The sequence below is a fragment of the Rhagoletis zephyria genome, unplaced genomic scaffold (assembly GCF_001687245.7).
Source record: "Rhagoletis zephyria isolate East Lansing unplaced genomic scaffold, Rhagoletis_zephyria_1.1 Rzeph_scaffold_01098, whole genome shotgun sequence".
Taxonomy (NCBI): Eukaryota; Metazoa; Arthropoda; class Insecta; order Diptera; family Tephritidae; genus Rhagoletis; species Rhagoletis zephyria.
Window position 1 is genome coordinate 129,486 of NW_016158182.1, and position 23,469 is coordinate 152,954.

At 33.5% G+C, this 23,469-nt stretch overlaps 1 protein-coding gene across 2 annotated transcripts in view; it reads right to left on the bottom strand.

The window, feature by feature from the left end:
- LOC108362772 (high affinity cationic amino acid transporter 1) overlaps positions 1-17,214 on the bottom strand; it is a 30,131-nt gene extending 12,917 nt beyond the window's left edge. For both annotated transcript variants that reach the window (XM_017615916.1, XM_017615915.1), the window contains exon 1: positions 16,200-17,214. In XM_017615916.1, coding sequence (XP_017471405.1) covers positions 16,200-16,235 — 36 coding nt within the window. In that variant the 5' untranslated portion in view covers positions 16,236-17,214. The remainder of the gene's footprint in view (positions 1-16,199) is intronic.
- Positions 17,215-23,469: the final 6,255 nt, after the last annotated feature.

Here is a 23,469-nt window from a genome sequence, read left to right on the forward strand (position 1 = left end):
TAAAGCTATGTCTAAAGTTAAGCATTTCTATTATCGGTTTTTGACGTGTGAATGTTTCTTGGTTGTAAACCAATTTAAAACCGATAGTAAAATGGTTTACTTTACACACAATCATACATGTTAATGCAACCTTTAAATCTAAAGTGAGCTTTAAAGTTACAGGTTACTTGAGAAAACGGCCCTAAGAATACTCCTAAGACTCTACGAGCAATATATGTATGTATGTATATGTGTAAACTCTGAGTGAAATTTGTAATGTCACAGCTGTCAAGTGCAAGTGACAAGTACGATTGTAGTGGAAAAAGCAATAACCATGCGACCATTGGCGGATATCATATGTTATTGCAAAATTTAAATCGGAGTGCTTGTGTTTTGTTCCTGTTGAAACTATTGCACTAAGGTGGGATCTGTGAAAATTGGAAAAGTGAAGTTTTTATGATTTTTACAAAAATTCACCAGTAGCATATAAACAAAAATCATTTAGAAAACAGTTTATCCTTGACTAAGTCCATATTGTTACATTACGATCTTCAAACACCAAATCGTACTTTGTTGCTAGTCGTATCGAGGATAACGTCGTAGTTTTTTTTTTCTGCATCATTTTCGTTTCATATATTTATCTTGCACTAAACTACTAAATTTAAAGGTTTTCATCGAGAACCTCGAAAACTCCATTTCTCTATGATTTGAGAGCTTCTCAATCTAGTTAACACCGCTTTACTCTTTGTCCGAGCCGTTAAGATAACACAGGGCGACAAGGTTTCAAAACTGAAAAGGTTTTCGATGCCCGATTTAAAAAATAGCCTTACCTTAAAGTGCCAAAATAGCTGTTTTCCCTATATTTGAGGTTATGAAGCATCACAGAAAATTATTTTTCCCAAAGCCATTTACGGCACCTTAAAATATAACCCTTACCCTCCAAAATGCCTTTGAGTTTGTTAAAATATCTTTTATTCTCGCCGAGAAATCGTATTTTGAACTTTTCACTGAAATATGTGAGTATACATTTTATCCATTTATTCATCGTTCCCGTTACGTAGACCCGACTGCACAAAGCTAAGCTGTTTTGTAAGCTCCGGTATACTATACTAATCACTTTTAAAACTTATTAGACTGCTTAAACTTAAAATTACAAATTTTCTGAAGTGTGTGATTTTAAATTTTAACAAGCTGCTAAATTTAAAATTGATTGGTGCAACCGGGCATAAGAATTATTTTTCTATCGGTCGCTTTTATAAAGTCGAATCGAATTGGAATTCAGTTTCTAATCCAAAATAGCCGACAGGTACAGATGATGGCAATTTTAATAATTGGTGGACACAAAGTTCAACTGTTTAAAGGCTAGCTGGAGGGCATAAATACTTATACAAAACGGTTGTAACTTAACACTGTGTGTGTGTCCATTTGAACGCTTCCTGAAACGGCACTTAATAATAGAAAACAAATTTTCCCCTTCAACAAACTTTTCTTATGAGCGAATAAGACCACGTCAATAAACATACATATGTATCTACTTGAGAAATTTTCCAACGAAGAACTTTGAATGAATTGCTCGTAACAATAAGAACATCACACTTTACTACAAAAAAAAAAGAACAAACAATCGTAAAAGCTATAACTGCATAACTTTGTAAGCGACCTAACGACAACAATAATAGTAAAGACCCTAAAAAGCCACACAACCTAACCAAACACGCTTTGTATTCACATCATTGTTGCCCATTCGACACTGACAGTTTGAGTGGCAGCCCCTGCTACCATTTTGTCAATTCCCTGCCTGTCGAAAATGTCTTTGTATGGATGTGACCCCCACTCTTGATTGTTGTCATCGATGACGTTTCGCAATAGCGCGTTACTTTTGCTTATAATTGCTGTTTGTGGTATAGATACATATGTACATACATACATATATATTTATGTAGGTTGTAGTGTATGTATGTACGTATTGTATGATGCTTGTTTGTATGCAGAATGTTTTTGGCGGGCATTATTGTTATAAATATTGTTGTTTGCTTTCCACTGCCATTACAAATGTGCTGCTGTTTTTTTTGAGTATTGCGTGTTGCTCTTGACGCTGAAACAATGACACGGAAGGATGTTCATACTACAAACATACACACGAAATTAAGACAGCGCCTGTTGCGATGCGGTCCGAAAAAGTAGCTTTGAAATATTAAAAAAAAAATCGTCATGCACCTTCAAGTAATCCCCTTTGAAAGCCATCTTTTCAGTTAGATTAGATCGATCGAATGTTCCGATAAAGTTCACCAGGGGACGCTAAGGATCTTTCTGATGTTAATGAGAGAGTTTCCCTCAGTCCTCCCCGTTTTTATTCACAAACCATCGCTTTACTTTAATAAATCTAGTTCTTCCTGTCAATGTGACCGCACTTTGCTCTCCAATTATCCGAACTACATATGTATGTATGTAAATGCGCCATGCATTCAAATGATCACTTAAACCATTACTACAGCCATAATGATCAGATTAACATATGAAAACCTATAGAGAACGTCCATATCAGTAAAGGTTCCAATGATGTTTTTGTTTTTAACTCCACCTTACATTTGCAGGCTTAATTTCATTTCAAGTGTACCCGATCTTGTGAAACACATTGTAAGTACATTAAGGGGGGTCAATTGCCTTTGACTATGCACGTATAGCATAGGAGAACTCTACGTCTAATTCTAAGCAAATTTATCAAAGGAATCATGGGTCTAAAATCAATTTGAAGTTTGCCAAATTGCGAAAATAGATTTGAGGAAAATGTAAAAATTTGCACTGTGGAAGTTTTAAGAAAAATACAAGTGCAAAAGTGGATTCGTCATACTAAAAAAACCCTTTGTAGCATATTTGTATACAAAATTTCAGCACTTCTTTACGACGCTGCAGCAAAATGCTAAGCAATTTATTTTCGCAATTTAGCAAACTCCAAATTGATTTTAGACACATAGTTTCTACTGCAAATTTTCTAAGAATTACACGTAGAATCCTTCTGTGCTATACTCGCATAGTCGAAAATATCTCCCATACAAATTGACCCGCCCTAAATTACATGCTTGTATATGTATATGTATGTTCTACAACAAATTTCTTGGTTAGTTGTTGTGTAGCGCAAATGACGTTTTCGTGCACTCATATCCCCTAGCTTAACTAAGCGCTGAAAAACGTATTAAATACCATCCGGGCACGCGCGCATTTTCAATTAAACGCCATTTATTTACTAATTTCCTGGGCTTCTGCAAAAAATTTTGTGCCCTTAACTGGTGTATCTGTTTTTGAAATTTTCTTTCCGCATTGATTGTGACTTTAAAATGTTTATATGTTTTCCTAAGCGTTGGTTTCTGTAAAAGCTCAGTTATGCAAGACTCCTCAACATGTTACCAATTTTGACAATTTGTCTTTTGTTTCCATTAAATCATTATTTTTATATAACTGTATAATTCTTTATCTAACAAATACCATATAAATCCAAATTTCTGACTTTGTAAAAAACAAAATTATAAAATTTCCACAAACTTTTCATCCCAATTCCAAGCATTTTATTTTTAAATTTTTGATATTCAGTTTTATAGGTTATTTAATTCTAGTATAAAAAGGGCAGGTTTGAGTTTTCTAAAAAATCGCTTTGATTTTTGATAATTTTTTTTCTAATGGTATCACGCATTTTCTTCCATACAAGATAATTTTTTATGTGGAAAAGAGTGCATAACACCGTCAGAAAAAAAAAAATCAAAAATCAACGCGACTTTTTAGAAACTTCAAATTTGCACTTTATTATACTAGATTTTAGAAAGCTATACAACTTCTTCTTCTTCTTTGCTAGCGCTGTAATCGCCTAAACTATACAACTGCATACCAAAAATTCAAATCAAGTCTAAGTCTTGCATAATCGGGCTTTAAGTTTCTTTAAGGAGAAGAGGTAAGAAATGCTTACGAATCAATATTTTTTTAGATTGGCGCTTACACATATCATAGTGTTTGGCCTCCGAATTGTGGCGTGCGCCTTGATGTTGTCATACAAAAGGGAGGGATCTACAATTTTCCGCCGACTCTGAACGGCAATTGTATTTTTCTCGTGTTTCGCTTCGTACCTCTCTCTGAAGTTATCAGTTCGTCGGAATATATATATATTTTTTTGTTTTTTATGTATGTTACCGCATAACTTTGGACCACGTCAACCGATTTCAATAATTATTTTTGCATCGGAGTGGTCTCATATTAATCTGGTTTAGATCCGATCATTGGATCATGAAATATATATATATATATATATATATTTTTATATGATAATTGAAGTTTTTGTTTAAAAATTACTTGTTATTTACATATGTTACGGAGAAAATAATATGTATTTAATATTTTGTTAACGTGTTTTAAAAAATATAAAGAACTAAAAATCAAGAAATGTATTTTCGTTTTTAACTGTTGTACATATGTTTGTTATTTAAATTCAAAGTTGGTGTTAGTTATTTCGACTAACAAGCCCGTAGAGAGGGTCAAAAGAGCGAAGCACTTCCAGGGTTAAAGGGCGTTAATTTCTCTGATAATTTGGCAAGCTGTATGAGTGCGAAAAATTCGAATAACATCGGATCAAAAATTTTAGTCTAAAGCTTAAGCAAGATTCACGAAAGTAATTGAAGTGATTTTTTTTTATTATTTAATATAAAAGCTGACAGAAGGGAAAAACGAAAATTTCACTTTACAGTTGTTCACGTCAAATGTATCGCATTCATCTGCCCTTTATTCTTCAATTTTAATGATGGACGCCATTGCTTTTATACATGTACAGTCGGTGTCAAATATATGTGTACACCTTGTTATAATATAAAAATCACAATTATTTTCATGCAAAGTTCATTTTCATTAATTATTAATGTATGTACATACATGTGTATGTAATGTCGCATAACAAGCCAATTAATTCAATTATTTCTTTTCTTTTGTTTTTTTTTAACTCCGTGAAATGAACTGATTTTATGAATTAATACATTTATTTGTAATTTTTTATGGAATCGGCATCGGCCGATTCTTTCCCCATAAGCCGATTAATCGGTATCGGCATCGGTACCTGAAAAAAAAAATTGGAATCGGTCGGACTCTACTCTATAGTATCCTGTTGAATGAAGCCTATAGTATCTAATAACACCATTTGATACACTTTTTCAAGCAAAACTTGCTATTTTCTTTTGTCACAATCCGCTACCAATTAGACTTGCCTTAGGATTTGTCGTTTTTTTAATTTTTTCGTTAGGCGTCAATCACTAGATAGTTCATTTCGCTGAATAAAATCAACTCATGACTGGACTAGTTTGCGTTTACCTTGCCTCATGTTTCTAACCTGTTCGTGAATGTCCTGAGGTCCGTAGATTTCGGCACCCTCGCAAGAAAGTAGCCATTCTGGTTGTTAACCAAATACCTTGTAATACCAGCATTAATGACAATTATAAACCAAGCATCAAGCAGCAAAGCACCATAAACTTTTCTTTGCTTACTCACCTTCAGCATCAAACACCGAGGGGAACCCACGAAACAGCGGTCGGCAGTTAAACCTACACCACCAACACATAACAAGCTTCACAAGCGTATACCCTTAACTACCCGATGAACTAACGTAATAAAAATGTCAACACTAAACAGTTAAAAAAAAAAGAAGAAAAACACAAAACAGTTAAAAAAAAAAGAAGAAAAACACAAAACGAAGGGAAGCACCGTACATGCGCTCAGAGCCAACTAAAGTAGACCGGCCGCAGCGGTGTTGGATGCGTGTGGGCTGCAAAAAAGTCGAAAATTGCTAGGCGTCTTAATTGAATGTTTTCATACTTTCAATTACAAACAAACGCGTACATTAACTACCACATACAATGCCTACATACACCCACAAGTACACATCATCTAGCGGACGTAGCATCAGTTATATGAAAGGAATCAACTCAACTCGCTACTGCATACGCCTGTTGAATTTTGCTTATTTTTTTGGGCAACATACATAGTAAATGTGTTTCTAGAAAGTAGGGAGAAAAAACAGAAAAACAGACGTAGATAGTAAAATACGGAGACCCTAGTGCAAGGATAAAAATATTAGATGTAATAAATTGAAGAGTGGAAAGTAATGGAAATGAAAGTGAGGCATAAAATTGAAGTACAAAGATAAAAATGTACATAAATGGAATTAAATACTAAGAAAAATTCGCTTTATTAATTTAAAGTGAAATAAGATTAACAAAAATTGAGTGATGCGAATAAATGGACACATAGCAATCATGCAGTATACCCGGCGCACAATGCGTAATTTCGGCGATTTAGGGGAAGGAAAATCATAGCTCCCACAAGTTTGACTCTAGAATATATATTTTTTTAGTTATGTACTTCTAATAGACTGTGGGTGATTCCATAAGACTAATATATTATATGGGCATTTCCAGGGGGGAAGTCAAAAATTAAAAGTGATATATCTCTGTTAGGCATGGTCGAATCTGGGTAATTTTTTCCACGTATATTGGTTGAATGTGCAGGAATATTTTTGCACAAAATTTACCCGTTAGGTGGCGCCGGGGTCGAAATATTTTGAAAACCCGTATTTATAAACTGATTTTGTTAATATTTGCGATATGTATTAGATACATAGTAAGCAATATATGTATTCACAAACAATATAAATATAATTATATAATTTGATTTCTAATATCTTCGCACCATTTTGGCTGACAGTTTTCACCTTTTGCATTAACTATAGTGTTTTACAAGAACTAAGTATACAAATTCAAAACAAAAAAAAAAGAAAACCTAAATTACTATTTGTGTTTCTTCACCTTAAGGTCGATTTGATTTGATTTGAGATTTATAGCTGCCATGCCTCAAAATAAGAAAAATCCCAATGACTAATATTTTGTCACCAAAAATACACAAAAACCCGATTTTTTTTAACCAAAGTTTGACTTTAAATCGACTTTTTTTTAATTGTGCAATTTTGTGCAAATTCTTATTATTGGCCCTTGATATACAGATGTCCAGTTAAAGGTTCCTGAAGAGATCCAAATGTCACGCTGTCAAACAATTCATATGCGTATATGAAAAAAGCGAAATCCCATTTTCTTTTTTTATCTAAAGGAGCGTAATTGATATGTAAGGTTGACGTCTAAAATTTCAAAATAATGTTTTTAATTAAGTTTACAATGTGTAAAATGCAAAGTATACCCAAGACTGCAGTCTAGTTATGAAATGAGACGGATATGACTACTGATTGATAAAGGCCGGGAAACTGGCGATTTTCGTTCGTCAAAACAGTCATGTTTGCACAAGCTCAGAATTCTTCCAGGTAATCTTCTCACAATTGGGGACCGATTTTCTATTATATCAGACATCTATACGCACACATATCGTATCTGAACTTTTTTTTACCAACTTCGATTTTAGATTTTCCTTCCCCTAAATCACCCAAATTACGCACTGTGCGGCGTTGAAATAACGTAAATGTGATTTGAATAAGTTACGTGGAACAAACAGCATATCTGCCAAAAACTTAGTTAGATATAGTCTTGGATATGATAATTAGTCTCTCTCTCGCCTTGAATTTTTTCTAAGAGACTTGAAAAGGAATCTGAATCTGCGTTGGTCTTGCATAAATAACAAATTTCCCGGTTTTTATAAAGCTTAAAAAGGCATTGCCCGCGGGCGTCTTTTGAGCATGACTGATTTACAAAGATAGTAGAGAGTTGTTGGTCTTAGAAATGCCCTCAAGCTCAACGTACAACTCTACGTATCTTATGTTTTAGCTCAAAGTTCGGAGAGCTAATGCTATGTCCCCACGACACGTCGTTCGCCCCCCCATTCGCAATTACCCTTCGATTTACGTAATTCGCCATACAAAATTTTACCTGCGAATTTTGTGGGTAATTCAGATCCAATTACCATGCGAGTTACGACTTTTTAATCGGAAATTTATCGAACTCAGCTGTCAGAGCAAGAGAGAATAGAAAAAATCAAAACAAAGAAAGGGAGGAACTTAACGAAAAACACAATGAATTGTCAAATCGAATTAGGGATGAGTCGTGTAAACGGGGTAATTGACCAAAGTAATTCAGAAGCGAACTACGTAATTGGCAGTGCTCGTAGGGACTTTCTATCCGCAACCCGAATTTCAACAAAACGTTCTATATAACCCGGAAAAAAGCTATATTTTTCGAGAATACGGGTGTGACCCTGCAATCTTGATTCCCTTTGCCCTGTCTCTCTTAACCGAAGTGCCGCAAGATATGCCATATGCTGACCCACTAGATCTTCAATGATAATTCAAAAAGGCATTTTAAAGCATAATTTGGCGTTGTCCAGATTCCTCCGCTGATGCAGATCATACTAATCCTCTGTACTTTGCTGAGGAGATTAAGATAATAGGCCTTATCCTTAAGACCAGTTTAAACATCGCAGGTGCAAAATAAAATGTGATTGGCCAGGAATCTGATGCACTAGCTAGTTTTAATTGTGACTTAGCTTTAAGTATTCACTTTGCATAGATTGACCAGAGTAACATATGTATGTACGTCGGAAAGGGGCAAAGTTACACTCGTCAGGATCAAACATTTGGCGCTAAAGTGGTTTTGCGGTTTTCACCGACTCTTGGCTGTTGACTGCTACATGGGGCATTTAGTTCGCTTTTGTCCTTTTTTTTGTATTCAAAATTTCTTTTAGTTGCAACACCGGTCTTAAATTACACAAAGCTATGTTTTTTCTTATTTATTAGCAGTTAGTTCTGCTTAAGAACCGAATAAGAATGAAGAACCAGTAGTGTAGTAGGTATTCCGAGAAAAGTCAACCACATGCAAGCGTATGCGTTTATAAGTGTACATAATATTGTGCTTTATTTTTCTCTGCCATTTATTTTTATTTTTTGTTTAGTGTGAAAGGGAAAATTTTAACGATTACGCAATCTGCATTACACATAAATCAGCATAGCTTGTCCCGAGTTTCAACTCCGTTCGACTGCACTACACGGAACACGAACACCCTTGATACATACCCACATACATATTTATGTATGTACGCTGCTTTAATGTGGGAATGAGGCTGAAGGGAAATAAGTGATGCATGATAATTGACTAAGTGCGAAGGGAATGCGAGTGGGCGTTGAAATGCAAACAATGACAGTCGCATGAAATATACTGTGTATAGTACACACTCATGCATGTTGACTTGTATTTACATACATATGTATGTACATTAAAGTGGTCCAAAAATGTATGTGAAAAAATAAGGGGGGATTTTAAGGCCGCCACTCCCTACGATGTTTCTATACCGAAAAAAGTGTTCAAAGCGCTCAAAGTTTTCCATGTAGTTTTTATGGGGAAAAAACAACTTTTCGTAGAAATAGTGTAAATAGAACTCTTGAAAATCAATATTTTTCGATCGGAAAACTTTGGTTATCTTCAGGAGATTCCTAGTATTAATACCGAATTGTTTCTTTAACCATTTTTTATATTTTAAAGGTCCTCCAAAACCCCCAGAAAATGCAATGGGGGGACCAATAAAAAATCTTTAATATTAAAAAAAGGGTTAAATAAACAATTGGATATTAATATTGCTCTCCTGAAGAGAACCACAGTTTTCCGTTCGAAAAATATTGATTTTCAAGAATTGTATACCATTTATACGAAAAGTTGTTTTTTCCGCATATAAAATACATGGAAAACTTTGAGCGCTGTGTGTGATTTCAAAAAAAAAAAAATATAGGTATATTTTTTCGGTTCAGAACAATCCTAGAGGGTGGCGGTATTAAAATCTGACTTTATTTTTTTTGGACCACTCTAATGTACATACATACATACGTACAAATAAGTATATACTAAGTTTAGAAGTAGGTATGCGAGTTATTTGCAAGTCATCGAAATGGCGTGGGGATTTCCATAGTACTACATATACATACATACATACATATGTACTTTATTTAATGGTTTTAGGCATGGAACGTTAAAGCGATTCGCATTTCTTTTTAAATACCGAAAATCAAACTTCACTACCAAATAATGACTTTTAATTTGAGTTTCTGAAGTAATATTCCAGCGCATACTTTTGCAATGAAAAGTTATTGGAGCTTTAATTTTACTTCTTGCAAAATTTTTGGCAAAGAAAAAGTGAATGGTGTTTGAAACTATTATTTTAAATCGACAAACGTAAAAGTGTTTGGCTATTTTAAGCTTTTGTTTTTTTTCCACTCGGTGCATTCAGTTTCCCAATGACATATTTATTCGAAATGGCGTCGAACTATAGGCTGTAAAAATACTTTTCGCACATAAATTGTAATGCTATAAAAGGGCGTTATTGCTATCACTGAAATCGCTCATATCTGATAAGCAATTAGAAGTATTTGGGCATATTCATAGGCGAAATAAGTCGACTCTTAAGTTAAATAGTTGCAAATTTTTTAAAAGATATTTAGTTGATAACTATGAATTGTGTAAGCGATTTTGAGACCATCAAAAATTAAAAAAGAATTAAAACAAAAATATGGAAAAAAGTTTTAAGAATGAATAAAGACAAAAAATTAATTATAACACAATTAAAAAAAATCAAAATTTTTAAATTCAAATGAATGCCTTTATATCTCTTTTTATTTGTTGGTTTATTTATTACGATACTTTTGGCAGATAACACTTAGTTTTAAATAAAAAAATAAAATTATTTTTAAATACTTAGTAGATAATTATTATTTCCAAAAATATTACATTTTCAACCACAGGACAGCTAATGCATAGGAAGCTTATACAAATTAAAGCTAAAAATTATTTTTAAATAATATAAATAAATTTAAAGAGTAAATAAAAACAAAAAATTAATTAACAAATAAGATAACAAAAATAATTTAAAAATTTAAGTGGCTGCCTTTAAATTTCTTTTTGGTTGTTGGTTTTTCATTCCGCTGCTCTTCGTTGTAATTGTAAAAACTTAGTGTTAAATAAATTATTTTTCCCAAAAATTTTGTGTGTTTCAACCATTGTGCCGCTAACACCAAGGGAAAAGATGACAAATGTTGCGCTGATTCCATTTATCGCCCTTGTAGAGCAAATGAGCAGCCGGCGTAAAGGGATATCTATGACGAAAAAACACTAAGCGCAACATTTATCCCTTTAACTTGGTCGTCTAGTTTGTTTTGTTACTATTTCACTATTCTATATCCCTATCCCTACATGAATATTTGTGCATTCGAAGTGGCATTGTCTTGACTAAGGCAGGAAAGAAAGCTCATTTCCAAGTATGTATGTATATGTACACTGCATTGTCGCTGCTATTGTGGTTGTTGTAGTTGCTGTCGCTAAAATGCTGAAGTTTCGTTTGTTATACTTAGCTACACGCAATCGAACATTACACTGAATAAACAAGGATTCTTGGGAATCCACATACATACATACATACATGAAAAATATATGTATGTATTATATATGGTATACATATGTACATATGTGCGCTCATAATCTAGTTTATTGCGTTTTCTTGCTCTTGGACTTGCTATTATTCAACCGAAAAACCGCAACAGCAAGCAGCGCAACGGTGGCATGAAGTGAACGCACAATTTGTAAATGTTACGTATACGCCATGATGGCCCACACAATCACCGAGTATGTAGAATGCCAATACTATGTACATATAAATGTGTATGGAATGTTGCGAACGCTTTCGGTTGTTCGGGGTTCGCCTGCTCTTGTGGGTGCTGTCTTGGCGGCGATGTGCACACTTGGGGGATCTCGCTGGCGATTCATCACATTTGCCGAGATATGTACGAGTATTAGAAAAGTAACCAAAGTGTAAGTATGTATGTATGTATGTATGTACGAGTATGTATTTTTGTTTGATTGTGCGTGAATCCGCATTTGTTTGTGGCTTTTAATACGAATGGACAGACGACGTTAAGGGACAAGGGCCATAGGTACATATGGTGAGTGACTGGAATAGCTTGAATGACTTGAATTGCCGAAATGCGTCCAACGAAAGTGATTCACAGTCAAAGTTAATTTACGCCTAGTGGGTATATTGGTGTATGTGTGTGTGTGTGTGTGTGAACATGCAAACCTACGTACGTAAGATTATGCGAATTTATTTCCGATTTAATTTAAAAGATTTCTAGAAAAGACAAAAAACCGAATCTGCATTTCTAAAAGTTTGTGCGAAAAAATTAGTTTGTAAATGCTAATAAGTGGTCTCAAAATTTAAATTTCTAATGAAATAAATGAAATTTCAACTTTAAATATTTCTGAAGTGCATATGTACATATGTACATGGGTCAGGGTGAGAATATTCCTTTCCACTGATACCTCATAAGTTTAAATCCGTATAGTTTTTACTGAGTTATTCAAGTTTTTCTTAAAAGAATCTTTGAAAAAGGTAAAAAACAGCATCAAAAATCTTATTATTATGATTCCGTTGAATTTTTTTTTTTAATATTTTTATGCAGATTTTTTAAGCTTAAACTGTTTTGTCATCTGAGGGTATTTTTTTTTTTCAAAAAATCCTTTAAGAAACTTTTTTTTCATACAAAGCTCCTATTTTGGATGCACATATTATCAAATCGGTGCAGCTCTCGTAAATCTTAATATTATTCCGAAATATTTGGGTGGAAATCTTCAAATATAATACATTTTGTAATCCCGGCGGAAAACCAAAACTTTTTTGTTTGTGCAGCCTAATGTTCATACAAATGTTTTATTTTTAACTTTACTTTTTTAATATTTTTAAGTTAAAATTTGTGTGCTGATTTATCTGCTGGATTACCCTACATCTAAAAAAAAAAAACTTGGGCGTTTCCTATAAATTCGTAAAAGTAGAATAGAGAGAATATTGTACATACATACATTTACAATTTTTCTTAACCCTGCTTCTCCCAAAAATACTTGAATTATTTATTTAAAGACACAAAAAAAATTTTAGGCTAAACGTTTTTACGCTGACTTTTGAAGTTTTTTATGATAATATTTTGATTTTTTGTTTTTAATATTTTTTCATTTTTCCACTTAATATTTTTAAGTAAGTTGCTTTGTCTGCTTTTATGACAATTATTTTTCTTTTTCTCATTAAAGTATTTTTTTTTTCAGATAACGATTGCTCAATAGCAGCATAGTGGACTTCTGCATATCGAAATTAACCTTTAAATCACAAGAAATTCTGTGTTAGCTTTCAAATTAGAATAGTTTGAAAATTTCATGATTACAAAAATGTGGTTGTCCATCTTATCAGCATGAAATGCAATCTTAAGGTAAGTAAAAATTTTAAATATTCCATTACTACTTTTTCGACACTGAACTCATTCATGTCTCCAACATATTATTTGTAATATCCTTGGTTTCACACATTTCGAAATCAATTTCTATCAGAAGTTTCTAAAAAATTCTTATTCAGGACGATTCTGTACAGAAACTCCCTGGGAGTTTTCTCTCTTTTCCCTTTCCCCGTATCATGAATAAAAATTCCCTGAGGATTTTTTATATTAAATGGTGGAGTTGAGCTCTCAATAAAGTGTCAAACAGCTTTTTCGAGGTTCGAGTATCCTCCTCCCAAGTTTTCGGGGAAAATTCTACTACCTGGTAGTTAATTATTGGAGGATTTCTTTCTCGAGAGACATAAATTCCCGGAGAATAAATTGGGCTGATTAATTGTGAACCCTTTAGCTTAGAGATTTCACGAGAGATGCTATCCAAATTGGATCTAAAAAATATTTCATTCGCTATTCGAGAAGTGGGCAAATTTGTCTTAAGTAGTCGTTGTTGCATACATATGCATCTAATGTTGCATAGTTCTAGGCGCGTACGAAGCTAAGGCCTCCAAAACCCAGTTTTTGGCTTTTGGCTTCATTGTTTTTTTAAATATTTTATTTTGGTTTTTTGAGGTTAGAAAGCGAAAACAAGCCATCTTTTAAATTCTCACTTCGAATTCGGACGCAGAGATACAAAATCGTAATCGGTAAACGTTGCCTAATCTGTGAGGCTGTGTGATCGATAATTTCTATGAAATTTCGTTCAAGAATCGATTTTCACCCGATTAAACGATAACAAATTAATCGATGTGTTTTATAATAATAATAATAATAGATTGGCGCTTACACATATGTTAGTGTTTGGCCGAGCTTCTACTCCGATTTGTGGCGTGCGCCTTGATGTTGTCACACAAAGCGGATATCTATATGTATAAGGCAAAACCGTATTTAGCTCTTATTTAAAATTTTACTGCCACGCCACAACCTACGCCCGCTGTGTTGCACCAGAATTTTATAAATAGCTCTCAGTTAACTGACTATTGAATGGAACTGTTTTGCATAGATTTATACAAAAATATAGATATTTGTAGAAAGTAGATATATTTATGCAATTATAACTGTTGTATATTAGACCGGGTCGGCCTCCATACAAAGGTAAAAATTTGGAAAAGAAAAATTTGGTAAATCGAAATTGGATTTCGCAGCCATACAAATTTTCGTCCTGTCGATTTGCAAAGACAGCCAAAATGGAGTTTTTTTTTGTAAACATTTTACTTTTGCAACGATTTAAATCATGATAGATATACTACGTTTATACGCATGCATAAGTCGCCTTAATTCATTTCGCCGCGATTCAAAACATATGTGTAAACTGAATTTCAATTCGCTTTGAAAGAGCGAAGTGTTTTGGCGCACACTCCATTTCAAATCGGTAGTTTAATTCTCCAGACAGTTAGAAAGAGTGTATAAACACCGCTCTCACTCAAAGCGAATTGGAGATCAGCTGTTCCGCTCAAATTCCAAATAATCGCATCAGTATTTAAAAGCTGATTAATAATAATCGTTCTTTTTCTTTGCCACGATTTTATAATGCNTCATAATAATGTCAAATGAAAACTGCTGATTTTGTTTGCTTTTGAAGACGGTTACTTTGATGCCGCTATAAAGCCGTAAGTATAGACACTAGAGCGAAATGTGTACGGTGTCAATGCGCTTTCATTTAAGTCGATTATTCTGTGCGTATAAACGTAGTAATAGATATTTTTAATATTTTTTTATTGAGCTTTGTACCACGATTGTTTATTAGGAAAAATTGAAAAAGCAACAAAGTCTAAGCGGTAGGAGTTATAGCACTATTTCGGAGATCACCACATCTCCTCATCAGACTTCTTTTTTCTAGACTTCAGCAGGAATCGAACCTGCGAATTCGATGTTCAAAGTCAGAAGCGTTAACCACTGAGCTATGTACATCCCGTAAACTCTTGTTGCTAATTCATTTTCCTTATTCAACCAACTACTATCAAGTGCAGCTGATTTGCCGCTATTTAAACTCGACAGCGTGGTTGTTGTTGTCAATTCTATACATCCATTTGCTTATTTGCTTTTTTGTATAGTTTCAGGCAGGCTCTTCCTAAACTATGTATTTGTCAATNTAACAAGCCACAATAACATTGACAAATACGTAGTAATAGATAGTTTAAAATATATTTTTGAGTACTTATCTTGAAAAAATGCATAGCATGCATAATTTTATGGTAACTAAATTTTGGCTGAGTCGGATAGAAATTGAAATATGTAGGATTTAAAAGTTTATATTGTGCTTAAAAATTGCTTTTAATCGATATGTCATACCTTGAAATCGGATTACTAGTAAACAAGTTATGACTAGATTTCACGTTTGGCTATTCTTAAGGCCAAACTTCTCTCAAAGTAAGCATTTACAAAAAATTGTTTTCGCGACCCAATCTACTATATACATATGTAGCATGTAATATCTAATAGCGTGGGCCGAAAATCCGATTTTTTAGACTTTTGATTGGTAATAGCAAAAATATGGTTCATTATGCTCTAAAATAAATTTGTGGGAAATGTGAACATTTTTGGCCTAGGATGGCTGGCTCGCCCAAGTCCATCAAAGATCAAGTAATAAAAATATTTTTTTAGCTAACTTCGATTCTCCACAAAAAAGGTCCATATACCAAATTATGTAGGACTAATACTTTCGAAGATTATTGCAATTTTAGCAAAAAAACGTATTAATTAATTAATTTATTAATGTTTATTTTTTGAGCATATTGAACTTTGATGGACTTGGGCGAGCCTAGGATATTGACCAAAAAATACCAAATTTTACACAGATTTTTTTAAAGCATAATGAGCCATATTTTTGCTATTACCAATCAAAATTCTAAAAAAGCCGATTTTCGGCCCACGCTAATATCTAAATAAAGTTTTTATTTACCCTTTCCGTTAATTGCAGCAAATCCGATGGCTTCATTGTGGTCGTCGTCGTCGTCGTCAGTGCTGGCTGTTGAGTGGTCTTTTAGATTGCAATCCGGCTGCTGTAGCTGTCGCTGTTGTTTGGCGGTTTGTTTCTTTTGATATTCCGCCTCTTCTTTTGCTTTAGACGCTTTGTTGTTGTTACTTTATTGTTATTTCTTTTTCGTTTGACTCGTTAGTTGCAATATCCCAGCCAGCGATCCAAAACAATCAATAGCCAGAGGTGGTAAAACGTCCCACAGCAAGAGACTAACTGCTTTTAGCTATTTTCGCGTTGTTATTTTTATGATTACTATCACTGCTGTTGCTTCCACAATTATCTCTGCTTAGTCTATCACGCCTAAGCTTTTTATAGCGCCGGCTGCTTCTACTCTGTGTCTGCTCTGCCTTTGCACTTGTATGCCTACTGGTCTAGTTTGCGACTACACCTGCACCAGCTGTTGTCAGTGCCTCGCCTTTAAGTTTAACTTGGTGTGTAGTATGTACGTGTTCACTTTAAATTGATTTTATGTGCAGTTGGCGACGTCATTGGCCTCGTATTCAACAGTTTTTCCAAGCTTCAGGTGCAGAGTATGCGCCTGCTACCACGACCACTGCAGCTGTGATGACGACGGCGTGTTGCTGGTTGGTGTTGTTATTGTTTGCTGTTAATGCTTCTGCTACTTTTACGCGTGCTTCCACTGCAACTGTTGGTGGTTTTTTTTTTTATGGTTGGAGTTGTTACTGTTTTTGGTTGTTATTATTCTTTTTTTTTGTTATAGCATTCGTTGGCTATTTTGAGCCTTAAATTAATCATTTTTCATATCGTTGCCGATTCCTAATGATTTTTTATATATTTTACTTTATGTTTTCACGTTAACTTTTTGCACGTTAAATCAGATTAAAAGCTGGAACGGACAGTAGGTTGTAAAGGAAGACTCTACATACATATTTAAGCAGGAAGGAAATTATAAGAATGCTGATAGTTTGTAAGATTTCTCCGAAGATGTCAAATGGCAAAGCAACGAGTATTAGCATGAAAAAGTTGTAGAGAGTGAGAGTTACTTAGAGAGCAGTAGCTTGCAAGTTGATGAAGAGTTGCCCCTTTTCATAATTACTTTACTGGCCAAAACTTGATAAATTGCGTAAGCCAACTGACTTCTATAAACTTAGACATTCTATACTAATTTTGATTAACATATCAGCAAGGATGCATATCGCTAGCTTAGAGTGAAATGTTGCTAAGTCCACTTTTTATGAACAATTTAGTTTTTGGTGCAGGAAGCAAGGAAAATTGAAAATGCACCGTTTCTGAAAGGATCTAAATACTTGTTTTATTTCTACCCGTTTTATTCCGTGATGTGCAAAATTGCTAAGTCCACAGTAGTCACAGAAAATTTGATAAGTCCAAAAAAATATGAATATTTTTTTTACGCTATCGAATTCGATTTGTATTGAGGGTTGTGCAACAACATTATTTTTGAATATTTATGTACATATGTATGTATGTATATTAGGCTGGGTCGATTTTGTATGGGGGAAAATAAAAGGCATTTGACCGTATTGTAATAGTAATATTATGAGGTTTTAGGTCTAAGCCAATTGTTATTGGCCAAGAAAGATTAATTTAAAACTTATCTTTAGCCCGCGCAATTGAATCAAAGTGTATGAATTTTGAAAATGAAACTTTGGCTTGTTATATCTATGGAATGCGTTAATTGTTATAAACAGGACGATATATCAAATTAAGGGTTATTAAATTTAGCACCTCACGTTCATTTATCATTTTTCAATAAGTCTACAAATTTTTAAGATATTAAAATAAAAAATAAGAAAACTATAATTTTCCCTTATGAATTTTCAATTCTTCATTACTTCAGCAACCAAGCGAAAAATCCAAAAAAGTGAGACGAGATTTATTTCAAACGTTTTAATGCTTTCGGATGTTTATATAATATTAAAAGGGCCGTGGACTTGGTACGCCTATTTGGTCAGTTTTCAAGATCATGGTGAATGAAGTCAAACATGTATTGTCCAAGATTAGGAATCGTTTGATAAGTTAATAGTAGTTGCAAGCATAAATATAATATTTGCATACATTAACATAATATTTGCGAGAACTTTTAATCCATTCGTGATTTATAAATTTTAATTTATGAAAGTAGGGGACGTGCAAAAATGTTCTAATTTAGTTAATTCCATTATGTGAAAAAGTAACTGTAGGTAGGTAAATGCGATAGTCTTTAACATATCCTGGAAAATCCTTTTGAGGTCTCTCCAATTGGACGATATTGCTTTGCATTCAGCTTGAACGAAAAAAGTCACTCCCTGGCATACTTTTCGGTAATCCGGTTCTGTCATTTAAATGTTATTTATAAAATGGAGGATTTTTTTTTTTTAGAAAAAACTGGAGATCCACTTAAGTTTTTCGATATAACTTTGATAAACGTTACTCGATCGGCACGTAATAATTACGAGACTTGCTATTACTGATTTATGATAATAATATGATGAAAATCATTCAGATTATAAAGAAATTATTTTAAAATAAAAAAAAAAAATATTTAACAAAATTTTTTGTCATTTTCCTATATTTGCAATTTTTATATTGTATGCATAAACATAAGTAAACTAATTAGTGTTTCTAGAAGTTGTGCCTGTTCAGTGCTTCCATACTCATTTGCATAAACAACATTTTTCCACGATGATGGAAAATAATGGCTTTTCTATTAGAGCTACCGAAATTGTTCCTAAATTTGCAAAAATTCGCAAACTATAGCTAATATTAAAATAAGATTAGAATATTTAGAACCAGCGACCTAAATGCACGCCAGCAATATTAATGCTGTTCTTTACAACTTTTGACTATAGGCCAGTGCAATTATCAAGAGAACAATTAAAATTTGATTGAAAAGAGATAACTTTGAGATTAACGATAAGCTAAAGGGCTGCGAGAAATGATATTTGACTTTATCTTTTGCGTTAACGGATTCATTATCTAATAATATGCCCCAAACCTTTTTGCTGAACCCAGAATTTTTAACAATTTTTTGGTCTTATTCGAAAACAGCTTTAACATTTGATGCACTGTTCCCTTGTGTTATTATTATTATTAAAAAAAACCTAAACAATTTGTTCTAACAAATTGTTTCTTAAAATGTACCTACGAGATGGATTTTTTCGTATTGTACATATTGTAAAAATTCATGGAAAATTTGCTACTTCCAACAAAAAAATTTTTGGGAAAAAAGTAGAAAATTTGCTAAGTCACAAAATTATTTACAAAATTTGTAAAAAAGCAGATTTTTTTATTGTTTTTTTTTTTTAATAAAGGGTAAATGAAAAACGCGAAACATTGTATTCAAAGTTTTGCAAAATACTTAAAGAAAATTACTTAGGAACGTTTTTTGTGTCTCCTGTACAATTGAAAAAAATTGACTTAGCAACTTTGCACTCTAAGCTAGCGATATTCTAAAATACAAAAACGAGACTCGATAATTATGCATATCGTCGGTGATACTACAAAACGGACTATGTTTATTAGTACCCTTGACACTTAGATGGTCTCTTACCTGCACCGGAATGCAGCTGCAAATCGTTACACCCTAATAAACGAATGACAAAACTGTCTACCTTTGGCTGAAAAAGATGAACGATCGCGATCAGATACAGATAACAGATCAATTAAGCACCAGAGGTAATAAGTGGAATAGAACATTTTGCAGTATCACCGTGATATATTTCGATTAGATGTCTATCGATAAAGCTTTCGAGGACTCTTTCAAAATATCGACGAATAAATCGGTAAAAATTTCATTAAAATGTGGATCATGATATTTGATAATTATGTAGATGACAGTTTTACTAAATATAATGGCTCTAATGAGAATCTTACCCAAAGTGATTTAAAGTCAGACAGCATTGAGAACAATTTTCTCTAGCTGTGAAGTGTTATATTGGGTATACCAAGACACACTATAGAATTATTAAGAAAATTTGGAAATTTTGGAGAATTTCCAGTACACCGAAATAGTCAACGACTTCTGGACGTTACTTGGCAGCATCCGTCACCTCAATCTCAATCGTGCCGTCACCTATTCAGTTGCACGATATTTTTATGAGACGATAGACTAACAGGTCTATTCTGCGCTGGTAATAAAAAGTTTGTAACCGGTAAATAAAGTTCTTGTAAATTTTTAAACCCTTTTCGCATTCTGTGTACTCTTGTAACCGGTAAATTTTGTTGCCATCTCATAAGCTGGTAACAAATTATTGCCCCGTGAAATATGCAATGCCGGGATTTGCACAATTCTTGATAGCTGAATTGCTGAATATTTTAACTGCATTACCAACGTACCTAGAATCGCGGTGACAAGAACTGGTAACATTTTTTGGTAAAACAATTTTCCGGTTACAAAATCTTCGGTAACGTGCAGAATAGATCTGTAAAGGTTGTGGGTCGTCTAGAACTCAGAATTTATGGTATGCGATTGCTCACGTATTAAGTATGTGTAAGAACTCATATACCTTGGAGAGCTTTAGGCTAGGATGAATAATGTCCAAACAAGGCTCTGAAAAAGACATTTAAGAAGTAGACAAAAAGTTGGGTTAACTTTTCTGTTGCAGTATGGGAGATAGGCAATTATTTTATTTAGGATGCAGAAGTTTGAATAATGGCAACATTTGATGAGACGGGTCATGCTGGCTGTGCAGAAGAAGGAGATTTACAATATTTGTAGAGAGAACTTACATAGATAAGTAGGTTAATGTTGAATTTGCCTGGAATAAGGAGGCGATTAGAAAGCCAATTATAAATTAAATTTTTTCAAAAGCATCGCAAAACCGCAAGAATGTAACGATACGGTAACACCATAAAGAGCATATATGCATATATAGTGTATCAGGGAAGTTGAAAGCAAATGAGTAAGTAAAATGGCTACGAAGCTTTCACACACGCACGCACACACTATGGACCCTAAAAAAATCGTCAAAGGAAGAGAAGGAAATGACAGTACACCATCAAGCAAAGTACGAGCACAACAAACGGAAATGGAACACAATGCCAGAGCGAAATTAGCGGATACAATGAACTTGAAACGCTACACACAAGCACAGTGTCGAATGGCGACTAGAGTTGAGACAAGAAAAAGGATAACAGCTGCGGATAAGTAAAGTGAAAGTAAATTAAAAAGTGTAGAAAAAGGGGAAAATTGTCTGGAATTAAAAAATGATCGTAAGATAAAATATTATACGGGATTGTAAATTAGACAAGGCAATCGAAGAAAATTTGGTTTAATAAAATATGCTGCAAGAAAGCGATTAATTGCTTATATATATATGTACATAGTATTTGCATACGAGTGTGTGTGTATGTGAATTCGTCATGGATATACCAATGTACTTCGTTTCAGTTCACCTGTTCCCAATGCTGTGCGCGGTATGACAGGAATCTTCGGAGCTTTTTTTTCGTTCCAATAAGGACTACTAGAGAGAGCACAAAAATGTCCAACACTCGCATGTGTAAGAGAATGTGAGTGTAGATGAAGTTATAGGCACAAATACAGCTGGGAAAACTGCAACCATTCATGGTGACCGTTCAGTTAGTGCGCTAATAGACACCAACGAAATGGTTAGATTTGACAACGACAACCCGAAAGCTAAAATTCACCAACCAACCAACTGAGATGTGGAAATAGAAACAGCAGACAGTTAGTAGCAGCAGTTAGTCGATTAGCTGGTGTATCTATATGCGGTTTGTTTTAATGCCTTCTGTGTAGAAATTTCTGCGTTTTGTAATTCGACGCTGGGCAATAATTCACAAAAAAAAAAAAACAATTAATAAATGTACATACTCCAATTAAATACCTAAATGAAAATCTCCTTAAATATGAAAACTTTTCCAGCAAACTTTTAAAAAGAAAAAGAGCAAAGTTCGGAAGATATCTTCTTTGATTTCCTTAAATTTTTCTCCCCCACAACGGTGGTCGATTGCAAAGTGCCGCCCCCGCCTTAATACGCATAAAAATTAGAGGGAAAAAAGTATGAAGTAAAGGAAGCGAAGTTGCGCGACAGACATAAATCCAACAACGACTCAACAGAATCGAAGTGAAGCGAAATTCGTGGAAAAAAGTTAAATGTAGTGAAAGTGAAGGTGAACGCAGTGGACAAGAGGTATCCGCAAAATAGAAATGGAAAAAAAGCGAAAGCAAACGCAATAAATATACATACATATGTATATATGTACATGTAACTAAAAAAATCTAAGCGTGAAAAAAATATAGAAATGTTTAGTTAAAGCACGGAAATTAATGGCGGCGGGCAAATCGGCAGAAAAGTGTGACCAAGTTTTAGAGAAATTTATAACATACGTTTTCAATAAAATTAAGATGATATGAATTCCAAAATGTCGAAATAAAAAGCATGAGTCTCTTTTGTTTCAAAACCTCATAGATTGTAATGCAAAACGTGCGTTACCACGGTTAGATGCTACTTTTCAACTAGGTTGCGCAAGGTTTTTTTTCTAGTGTGGTTTTAAAATAAAAGACACCGATGCTTGTATTTTGGCGTTTTGGAATGGACCCGTGTTTTATTGTGAAAAAAAAAAACATTATAAATATATAGAAATTGAATGGCCTATAAAACTGCATACCTAATACAGTATTGGCCATATAATAGCACCCGCATTTCAAAGTGATATTGTTTGCCACTTATGTTTAGTTATTAATTTTTAAGAATTTTCAATTAAAATACAGTTCATTCTCTAACAAAACGCATAAAACCCAAGTTTTAAACTTTGTAAAAGACTATAAAAAATGCAACAAATTTTCACCCAAATTTCAAACTTTTTTCTCAGCAGTGTTTGAATTTTTTATGAGTGCCCATTCAATTTTAGTCTAACAATGTGCAAGTTTCTAGGGGCTACAAATTACCGTAGATTTTTTAGATTTTTTTTGTCGCATTTGCTTCCATATAACGAATAAACACAATTTATTTTTATATGGAAGAAACCCGCAACACCATCGGCGAAAAAATTTTTTTTTAGCCTCTTGAAACTTGCACATTGTTAGACTAAAATTGAATAGGCTATAAAACTGTGTACTCAAAAAAATTCTAACACTTTTGAGAAGAAAGTTTAAATCTTTATGAAAATTTGTTGATTTTTTTTGTAGTTTTCTAGAAAGTTTTAAACTTTGTGTTAATATGTGTTTTGTTAGAGAATGAACTGTATTTTAATTGAAAATTCCTAAAAATAA